At 43.8% G+C, this 11,296-nt stretch overlaps 1 protein-coding gene across 2 annotated transcripts in view; it reads left to right on the top strand.

The window, feature by feature from the left end:
* Nucleotides 1–2,434: 2,434 nt before the first annotated feature.
* KCNC1 (potassium voltage-gated channel subfamily C member 1) overlaps nt 2,435–11,296 on the top strand; it is a 105,655-nt gene continuing 96,793 nt past the window's right edge. Inside the window, exon 1 of one of the 2 annotated variants that reach the window (XM_041415051.1) lies at nt 2,435–3,019. In XM_041415051.1, coding sequence (XP_041270985.1) covers nt 2,450–3,019 — 570 coding nt within the window. In that variant the 5' untranslated portion in view covers nt 2,435–2,449. The remainder of the gene's footprint in view (nt 3,020–11,296) is intronic. The other variant, XM_041415052.1, reaches the window with a different exon arrangement.

Here is an 11,296-nt window from a genome sequence, read left to right as displayed (position 1 = left end):
CCGTGAACACTCTCTTTAAACAAGCTTTCTAGCTTTTAACATGCACTCCCAGATGACTTCTAAGGTCCTGCACACCCTTCTTCAGTTCCCCAGACAAGAAGGGAAACCTAAACAAGGGAAGCTTGTATCTCTTTCATTCCCACAGCTGCCTTAGATCCCAACACTGAAATTCCTGAAGAGAAATCACTCACTGCAGGTAAGGTAACATGGAAGGCAGGAGTTAATGAGCTGGGAAAGTCTTTAAAATTGTGGCTGTGACCAGAAGGACCCACAAGCCTAGGATTCACAGGCCCTTAACATTTTCCTGGGTCACCTGCCCTCCACAGCCTTCATTAACTCTCAGAACGTACCCTACAGCTCTTTCCCATTGGTCCCCAGATCTATTATCAAAAATAGGCATTTACTATGATTTAAAAGAATTTTCACATGTATTATTTTTGTCAGTGAGTCAACACCCTCTTTTCCTTTCTTAATGCCAGGCTTGGGTTCGCAGCCCTCCTTTCCTTCTGTGTCCTCTGGCTGGCAATTCTCAAGGATTTTAGATAGTGTTTCTGCACTTGTGATTCTCGGATTCTCCCTCTGTCATCAACCTTTCTGCCTCTGTTCAGTCCCAGAGCTGAAGCTGCTGTCTGGCATCTCTTCCTGGAGATTTTTTCATCAGTTTATGCTAGCTCAAGTGCAGAGTTGCCTTGATTTAGCCTCACTTTCCCATTTCTCATTCATAGCTGATACGAGTAACATACTCCCATTCCTGCTGTCTTCCCTCCCTTTTCCCAAGAGTTGCACACAAATAGCACCAGGTCCCAGGCCTTCCTTCTACCTCACCAGCTTAAAGAGCAGCCTGTACCATTTTCACAGACAAATCTGCTGGTTAGACCTCTTTGGAATATCTCACCACAGCTACTGCAAAGTTTTCTTCTCTGCATCCCAACCATGCAACGCTCTTTGCAAGGAAGCTGCACGTGACCAAACACCTCATCTCACAAACCTGAGCACACCAATTGCTCCTTCACAGCCTTCCACTTGTTCTTCACCTGCTGTTCCCACACATCTGAATTTCTCTCATACTTGGAAGTTCAACCTGACTGCATTCCCCGGGTCTGCCCTCTTCTATTGAGCATCATACTGTCCCTGTCACTTGCACACTCCATCAACATTCCCTAACCATGTAACTTTCCATTGTATGTTTCACCAGCCTATCCCGTTCATCGTGAGGTGACCTCCCATGGTCAATCCACAAAGACTCAGCTCTCCAGGCTTTCCCATAAGCCCATTCCTCCTGAGACACTGACAGCAAATAAAACAAAATACAGAACACATCTACATACCTCTCTTGCTTCTTTTCCGCACAACCATCTCCTTGCTGTCCTTCAAGCTCCTTGCAAGAACTGGGGGGTTTTAGAAACCTCCCTTGTGGTTATTTGTGAATTAATGAGAATTAAAAAAAATTAAAAACACAAATTACCCAAATTACGACTTCCTACCAACTTGGGTGTTAGGAAAATTAAGCAAGTGCAAAGTAGGAAAAGATGGAGAAGTTGTGTAGGTGTGTGGAACCGAGTAAAAGCTCAACGTGATAGGAAGGGACAACCCTGGCTACCCTGCTCGTGAGGCAAGAAATTTACACCTGGGGAGATCCTGAGTTCTGCCCTTCAGCCAGTCCGGTCCAGGCAGGACGAGCACAGCCGTGACTCATGTCAATGGTGCTCGAGAGGGTCACTCGGAGCAGAGCGAGGGGCAGCACCGGGACACCCGCCGCTCCCGAAGGGGACCCTCGGTGTGACCACCGCGCGGCTGCGAAGGTGAGCGGGGCGGGAGGGCGCTCTGCCCGCAGCCCCGGGTCCCGGAGCGGCCACCCCCGTCCCGGCCGGCGCTGTCCCTTCAGCACCGGCGGCGCCCCCCGCCCAGCAGCGCCGGGAGGGGCGCGGGCACAGCCCCGCGTTCCCCGCGGGGGCTGCAGCCAGCACCGGCGTCCCGCAGCCCCGCGCACCTGTGGGCAGTGCCGGTGCCGTGATTTTTCTTCCCCCCCCCCCCCCCTCTTTTTTTTTTTTTTTTTTTTTTTTTTTTTTTTTTTTTTTTTTTTTTTTTTTTTTCCCTTGTGCTTTTGGCCACGTCCAACCAGGGAAAGGCCCTCCCCCTCCGGCACCGCAGCGCCCGCGCTCCCGGAGCATGGCCCCCCCTGCCCCTGCCCCTCCGCCGCGGCTGCAGCTGCCGCGGACCCCGAGCGTCTGACTCCAGACGGAGGCGGCGCAGCGCCGGGAGCCACCGCCACCGGCATCGCCTCGCAGCGGCCCCGGGGGAGCAGGGCTGGCCGGGGCCCCTCGCCCCCGCGGGCCCGGAGCGGGGCTCGGCTTAGGCACCGACTGCCGCCGAGCAGCCGTCCCCTGACGGGCTTGCTGCCTGCCGTGCTTGCTTGGATGAGTCTGCGACATGCCTAATAAGAGACGAGATGGGCCAGGGCGACGAGAGCGACCGCATTGTGATCAACGTGGGAGGGACTAGGCACCAGACTTACCGCAGCACCCTGCGCACCCTGCCCGGCACGCGGCTGGCCTGGATCGCTGAGCCCGATGCCCACAGCCACTTTGACTATGACCCCCGCACGGATGAGTTTTTCTTTGACCGGCACCCGGGCGTCTTCGCCCACATCCTGAATTACTACCGCACTGGCAAGCTGCACTGCCCCGCGGACGTGTGCGGGCCCCTGTATGAGGAGGAGCTGGCCTTCTGGGGCATCGATGAGACCGATGTGGAGCCCTGCTGTTGGATGACCTACCGGCAGCACCGCGACGCCGAAGAGGCTCTGGACAGCTTTGGTGGGGCTCCCCTGGATAGCAGTGCTGAGGACGGAGACATAGATGGCACCGGAGACTCTGGTGATGGTGAAGATGAGCTGGAGATGACAAAACGCCTAGCACTTAGTGACTCCCCAGATGGCAGGTCTGGGGGCTTCTGGAGACGGTGGCAGCCCCGCATCTGGGCACTCTTTGAGGATCCCTACTCCTCCAGATATGCAAGGGTAAGCTATGCAATCAGCACCCTCATCAAAACACTCCAACCTCCCTGTAGTCCCACTTCCAGCATCACCAGGGTTCTCTCCTCTGTCAGAGCAGAGCATCCATGTGTGTGGCCATACAAAAATCACGTGGGGTCTATGGGGATGCAATCCACACTCAAGCAGGCCCCATGCATGGGGAACAGGTAGGCACCAAGGCCTGAGCTTGTGTACTCAGATGTGGGCCTCCAGAGACCCTTGTTTTCTAATAGGCTCCCAAAATGGGAACAGGTAGGCACCAAGGCCTGAGCTTGTGTACTCAGATGTGGGCCTCCTTGTTTTCTAATAGGCTCCTAAAACTCCCAGAACAGCTTGGGGCAGGGTCCCGGTCATAGGCCAGAGAGGTCTCCATTACACCAGGTAATTTCCCTCTGTGCACAGACGTTTACATTCAGACATCCCCCAGTAAAGACAGACACCTTGTCCAGCCCTCTTACAAGCTAATGGCTCTCTCCCCTTTACGAGATGAGGAAAGGATTATGGGAGCAGGCATTCCCAGCGGTATCAGGGGATTTGGAGAGTTTCAGCCTGGACTGGAAAGGGAGTCAGTGCCTTTCTCTTTTCTCATATATACCAAGTTAAATATTTATGAACATGTTGCTCTGAAAATGGGTAATTCAGCTGCTAACTCTGTGTCTTTTTCCCTTGTGGGAAATGCAAAGTATTAATCAGAGGAAAAGGTTTCATTCATGTAGAAGGGACACAGTGTTTGACAGGTTTCTTGCCTGCTACTGAAGGACAACTCCTCCCCTCCTGGTGCCTGCGGTTGTTTTGGAAAGGGAATGCACACTGGTGCAGCTCACAGCATAGGTGTGGATAAAAATGGTCTGTAACAGTCATTCGACTGCTTTAAGTAGGCACCTCATCATGCTAAGAGAATAATTACATTAATTAGGGCCTGACTCTGCTCCTGAAATCAAAAGTACTGAAAACATTTGCTTGAGGAACAGCAGCAGGATTAACTCCCAAGACAGTCAATTTGATAACTAGGGAAAAAGATGGAGAATAGTGCCTTCATAAAGAAATTGGTTGGCATAGGCTCTACTCTTAAATGTACCTTTGTTACAAGCATAATTTCTGCCAGCCCTCCAGTAAGGATGAGTGGTGCTTTGGTGGGGGAAGGTGATCAGTGTTCCTGAGAAGGATCAAAGAAGTGAGATCAGATTAGGGAGAAAATTGGATGGATGGAGGAAAGAGAAGTGGAAATGCAAGGAGCAGGGAGAGGGGAGCTGGCCGTGTATGAATGGGTGGTGGAATAGCAGCTGCCAGAGACTTGGTCTGAGCAGAGATCTCCAGCAGGGAGACACCAGGTCTGCAAACTGAATGAATGGGGAAAGCTGGAGCAGAGCCTGGAGTTATATCTTGCTGCATTTCTAAAGATTCTTGTTTGCACACCATTTGGAGACTTCCTCCCTGAACAAAGGAGTTCATGTTTTAAATTAATTCCTTTAAACAGCCATGGAGTATAAAGGAATAATAGAATATTTACCACAAGATGGAAAGATGATGCTGTTGTATTGCAGCTTTCAAATCCCTGATTTCTGCCAAGGGAACAAGGAAAGGGAAAGGCAAGGCTGGAGGGTATCCTTCAAAATGCTTGGTTTCCATTAATCAAGCCCGGTGTTAGCAGGCAATGTGAATAGCAGATCTCTCTGGTACCCAGGAATCTGTAGGTAAAACACATTGCAAGTGAAAGTAATGTACTTGTTCAAGGTTTTGGGAAATGGTTTGAAAGCCAAATGGATAATGTTGTCCCATTGAAAAGGATATAGAGGTTAAAACATCCTTTTGCTTGGAGGCATTATAATATTTTAGGAGAAGCACAAACATTTATAACCAATATTGGGAGTCTTTGTGATGCACAGGCTCGAATTCTAGAAGGATATAAATTCTCTAAGGGTATTTCCATTTAGCAATAGGTGTTTTATAAAATGATTTGGCTTTGTTGGGGTTTTTTTTGAGTGGATGATGTACCATTTATTCACAATCACTTGTGCATACCTGTTAGCTCCTGATTTACCTCTAACTTGTTCTTTCCTTAGAGGATTGTTAAGACTAGATAAATATGAGTACTCTGAATATTTCATGGGTTAAATATGATTCTTTAACGTGTATCTATGGAGACGGCCACATGCATTAATATTTTGCATGAAGGAAGATGGCTTTCCTCATCAACACATGCATACACTGTCCATTAAGAAGACATTATAGGACACTTAACATTTCCTAATAAAAGCCATAATTTATGGTTATGGATGTAAAAAGAGATGGGAGCTTGATTTATGCTCCTGTAACCTAACATAGACATTGCAAAAAGACCTGAAGCTCACAATAGCTAATTTATAGTAAAATAATTGATAACATCATTAACAAGTGAATGGTATATTAAGGCAATTATTGGTAGAGTCAGGCAACAAATCCACTGTTACCCCACTTCTTTCAGTTACAAACTGCAATTCAGTTGTGCAAAAATCTAAATTCACATTGCCATTTTGTCAAAAAAAACAAAACAAAACAAACAAACAAAACAAAAAAAAATCCAAAACACCACAAAATTTTCTCTTCCTAAAAGGAATTGGGACCTGTATTAAGGGTGGTTATTACACACCTTTAAGGTTTAGATATGGCACCAAAATGCATGTCAAAATAACATCTCAATGTAAGCATCAGTTTACATAACCATTATAGTGTTACACTTGGGCAAGTAAAAAGGAATACAGTCTCTGAATAATAAGATTAAATGAAAATCTGCATCTCTGTATAAAGTGAGATTCTCTGGACTGTATCTGGTATGCTAGATCAGTGAATGTTTAGGAGCTGTCTATGAAAAGCTCAGCATTTACTCAAATCCAGCCATTCTTGGAGGATTTTGATGGACACTGCTTGCAAATACAAGTACATTTGACTGTGTTGCTTCACCTCCACCTGACTCATACTAAATTACTTCTGATCTCGTAGACAGCCAGGGAAGACTGGAAGTGCATTTGTGTACGTCAGGCAGAATCAGCTAACTCTGCAAATTTTGTTTATTTCTTACTTTGATTAAGCAAAGCTCCTAGTCACTAATCATTTGTCTTGAAGTGCAACATAGTCAACAGTTGTTTCTTAAAACAATAACTGTAACTGATTTTAATTAATTTCAAGTTTTCTCCACACTAATTTCTTAATATGTAGTTCTTTCTAAAAAGAGGAAACACTTCAAAAATTGCATAATCTTCTATATCTGTAATAAGAAAAGATAGCTTGTTTCAATGATAGACTGCCTTAGACACCTGTCTTAGTAAGATAAACAGGTATTACACTTCTCCTTAATCTAAAGAATCCACATTTGGATATCAAGGCAAAATCTTGTGCTGGGAGATCTGAACAGACTAAAAAAAGGTGATGGGAAAGATCCAGGGATCCAGGAGGATTGTGTTTCTTTGAAGCTCATAAGAACTGTCCTTTTTGCATCATCAGACAACTTTGTAAATTTATTTTTTCTAAGTAGGCAGAAAGGGGGAAATAGAGTCAGCCAGAAAGCTATGCTAAGGCAGCAGAGAGTTACACTGTGGTAGAGTTCCTGCCCTGTGTACTTACTAGACTTCATAGGTTCCTCAGTACACAAAGGTGTGAAAAATATTTTCTTGGCATCCTCTCTCCTTTATATTTATGTCTGGTCATGCTGTTCTTCCACTAGTAAAGCTCCCACTGACTTCCTGGTGAGTTTGGCCTGCAGGTATCTAACATATTTATTCCCCTTCCTCCTCCACAGCAGGATAAGGTTGTGTTTGTGTTAATTCACATTCCTTGGGTTACTCAGAGTTTGAGAATGAGGAGCTTTGAGCTGAGATTGCGCGCTACTGCTCACATTCAAATTGGACAGTTAAGCTTTTTTAATGAACTCTCAGGCAAGATTTTGTAGTCCTTCCAAATAAATCTTTTTACTGTTTTTTAAATAAAAGCTGATTAGGGTCCTATGGAAAGTCCTCAACAGCTTGATTTGCAATCCTGGCGTATGCTGTACCACTTTGATCTGTAAGAGGAAAAGCAAAACTCTCACTCACCCTTCCCTCATGTTTCCCCTTCACATCCTGCAGAAGAATCTGCTTTCCTCAGTGGGTGACTTTTGAAGGACAAGTTTCTGACACTGAGAAGGAGACAGGAAAAAGGATAGTGGAAAAGAGATGAGAAAAAGGAATTCCCCAGGGATTTCTTCTAGCTTTCTTTTGTACATTCAAGAGCATTTCAACCTTGCTGTGTAGATTTAAACTGATTTTTCTCTATATAAAGAACAACTCGTAGGTATGAAAAGGCTTATGGGATCCTAGTTCCTGAATAACCACACTGTCTTGAGGATTAGAGCCTGGGGTGATCCTGCTCGTTCCTTACCCCTGGCCAGCACAGTTTAGCTCAGGAATTGAGGCAGATCTCAGGGAGCGGGAACAGATACTCCTCATTCTTCACAAGGGGAGCTTATTCCATGGATGTGTGATGCGGGACACGCTTGGCACAGGAGCACTCCACAGACAGCGGTCTGGAGCCTCCCACCAAGCAGCAGCAGACAGGGACAGAGGGGATGAGAGCTGCCCCGCTCGCTTCCCTCTACCCTCCTAGGGACAGCTTCCAAGGGGCCCTGGGGGAGCTGCTCCCCCACACCTTGAGCCTTTCTGGAAGCTGTCTCCTGCAGAGCCATATCTAATCCTGCACTGAAGCTGGCTGCAGGGATTCTCACCATATACTGTGACAATTAACGAGACAGCCTAATTTTAACTGCACGCTGCATTACAGCTCTGGAAAAATTAGAATCTTTCCACATCAAATGAGGTTTCCCTTGCACTTGTAGTATAATGGAATTACAGACATATTAACTACCATTCTATCATTCATTATTAATATAGTTCCTAAAATTCCATTTTATTCCTATTTTCTCCCATCGAGGAACACGTTACTGCAAATCCTTATATAACCCACGATAAGCATGGTAGTCTTCTCTGCATCCTGACCAAAGAAACCTTTGCAATGCCAGCGAGAAAGTGTTCACTGCTCCAAGTCTCACATCCAGTCCCTATCAAATTGGTCATGGTGGGAGCAGGTGTATAAGTAATGCCTGGGAATTGTCCATCCAAATTCAGAAGTAATACAGTTTTAAACTAGCACACACAGAGACACACAAAAAATCAAAAATATTAGAACAGCCATGCAGAATCATAGCTTCACCAGTCTGAGCTGCTCAGAAGCACACAGGAAGATATGATGTCTGCCCAGAAAATCTTACAATCTCTTTGAAGTCACGATCTCACAGGGAGATGAGAGAGATGATGTTACCCACCTGACAATTCCATGGCTGCCTAGTACAGACTTAGCAGTTTGGACTCAAGGACTTTTTTTTAAAATCTATTTTCCTATTTCCAATTTTATTTCTATTATTCTTAAACCTTAAAAAAGAACAGCATCTGTTGCCATTTTAATTCAATTTTTTTATCTCACTTAATTTTAATGTTTCTAGGTTACAAAATTTACTTCATTTAGCCAAGGCTGTGATTGTATGGATCATACCATCATATGCATACACATATATATGCCTTCCTATTGCTGCCACCTCCTACGATGCTGAGTGGGATTTCCATATGAGGAAGGACTTCAAAATTAAACCACCCCAAAATATTTCTGCAGAAGTAACTGTGGTGCCACTGAAATCAATGTGAATTTAGTGGCTGGTTTCAGAAAGATATTTGGTCCCTTTTCTCTTTAATCCACCCCTATGTACCTTCATTTATTTTCTTTGCCCTTCTCCTGACATTTGCTATTTTGGTTTTGTTTAGGGCAAAAAAGGCAACAAAATACTGGTAATTCTCTGTTGGTCTATCATGAGACAAAGGAGAATAAGATCTGTGGATCAATTATAATATTTCTATTTTGGAACTGTTCACAGAAATGTGGTGTATTAGACTATACCTAGGAAAACTATTTTTCCATCTTGTTCTTCCCTTCTGCTGTGTGATCTAGCGTTTAATGGTATTTGTCTTTCTTATTTGTAAAAATGTGTGTATATTTACGGTAGTAAAGTCTATACATACTGCCTTTCTCAACATAAGGAGATGTTAGCAAGTCAGCAACAGAGGGCCCAGCCTTACTGTTATTGAAACTCAGCCAAAATTACCACCAACTTCAAGGATAGAAATGAATTTTCCTGCAGTATGGTTGAGGATAACAAATTAATTGCTGTGTACTGCTTTTTTAATAGACACAGTGCCTATTTCCATTCCAAATCACTAAAGTGCAATAGATCTTAGCAATTTATTAGGAGCATACATATTCAAATACATGTGTTCATAATTTTTTTAAGACATGAGCATCTTTAGCACACTGCATCAAAACATAGAGCTCTAATACTGACAAAGCTCATCATGATCTTATTGGCTTTTTTTACTGCAAAGGACTGTAGAATACATCCCCCTTTAAACCACATGACTTCAATTAATGTTCAACTAAATCATATCCAAGCACTGTGTTTCGTAATAAAAAGGGAAAGCAGGGGTATTCAGATTGAAAAATTGGGCCCTAATTGATAAGCAAGTGCGTAATTCTTTCTCATGCAAATACAGATGGCAAAACTGAGTTTCCATTTTGTATAAGCTTGATTTTATGAAATTTGTGTGCATTCTTGGGGTATAAGACTGATAGAAAAGCCATTTTGAGATCTTTGCAATTGTCTTACAATAGTTACTATATGCTGAATTTGATCTGAGGAAAGAACAGTTTAGAAGGCTGACTTGGCTTTCCCTGCTGAATATTGAATTACATAAATATGTGATTCACTCCAAATGGTACACAGAAGCGGTAGGATCGGATGAAATCACAGAAATCTATGAATCCATGGAGAACCACCTCCTCCCCCTGGAATATAAACCAAATGCTGTCATTTCTAGAATAATTTTTACATCTCTCTCCTGTGCTCACTAAGTAACCAGATTTTGCTATCTTCACTCCTACTCCTGTAGTGATAGCTTACTCCAGGAATATCCCTGTTTCCGTCAGGCTGAGAACAAGGTACCACCCAACAGGGGTAAAGGTAAAAGGACCAGGCCCTAACTGATTTTAATTTTTTTTCTGATAAGATTCATAAAATGTAACAGAGGCGCTAATAAATCATGCAATAAAAATTATGAATAAATTGTGGGCCAAGGCTTTTTGCAGTGATTGCTTATGATGTAAGACCCTTTAATGACAGTAAGTTAAAATTGCATTGTAATGGCCTTTTGTAAATGCAATAAATCTCAGGTTTCAGTGCACTGCAGACAGCCAGCGATGTGTGTGCTGCACATGAGCTACCAACACAGGCACACACTGCTGGCACACACTTACGTAATTATGTTGATACTTCAGGAGCAGCAGTAAATCTCAGCACTGCTAGATTGACTTTGAAAAATCTTGGGTCAGTAGCACTGAGGTGTTGTGACTACAAGAAATAGCTTAAAATATCATACTGGATTTTTACTTGAAAAAAAGGACATTATCTCCCAGGTTAAGAAGCAATAAAATGGATTATTTTGTTTTAAATAGCAAAGGCAGAACCTATTGCTGTCGAGTCTTATAATTTACAGAGGCAAATACGAGCTAAGACATACATTTTCACCTGCACAGTCAAACCAAATTGATCCTCTCTTCTGAATTTTCTTGATCATCTACCCATTCACCAAAAAAAAAATAAAGGTACACAGCGATACATCAACAGTTACTTAATAACTACTTGTTTCAACTACAGCAAAGTTTTTCTTGCTGCCCACGTTTGCCCTCAAAAAACACATTCTTAAATACAGAAAGATCTGGTCAGCTTGGGTTGCTTATCATTTAAGATGCCTAAGAAATTTAGCTGCAGATTTCCCTTGAAAATTCATTCCAATACCCCTGTTCTACTTATCAGCTTGGGCTTCTTGCAGTCTTCCTTACACCAGATCAATTGATATAGGTATAAATGGTGGAGGCCAGTTCTGTGATTTATCCAGCCCTAAACTAAATTAAAACCTTCAGTTAGAATGCTTAAGACACGATAATAGACTTCAAAACAACATTAATAGGAAGAAATCTCTTAAAATGCTGAGCACCTACAACGTCCAGCAGAAGGGAGGTCATGTCCTAGAGCAGAAAAGGACACAGGCAGGAAGCGAACAGACCATCACTAAAATCCCACCCCACTTTGTAGGGCTACAATCCCAACTACCACTGATTTGAGTGAGATCCAACCAGAGACCCCTGCAG

The sequence above is a fragment of the Onychostruthus taczanowskii genome, unplaced genomic scaffold (genome assembly GCF_017590055.1).
Source record: "Onychostruthus taczanowskii isolate IOZ18803 unplaced genomic scaffold, ASM1759005v1 scaffold49, whole genome shotgun sequence".
In the NCBI taxonomy this organism is placed as follows: Eukaryota; Metazoa; Chordata; class Aves; order Passeriformes; family Passeridae; genus Onychostruthus; species Onychostruthus taczanowskii.
This window is presented reverse-complemented; position numbering and strand designations above follow the sequence as displayed.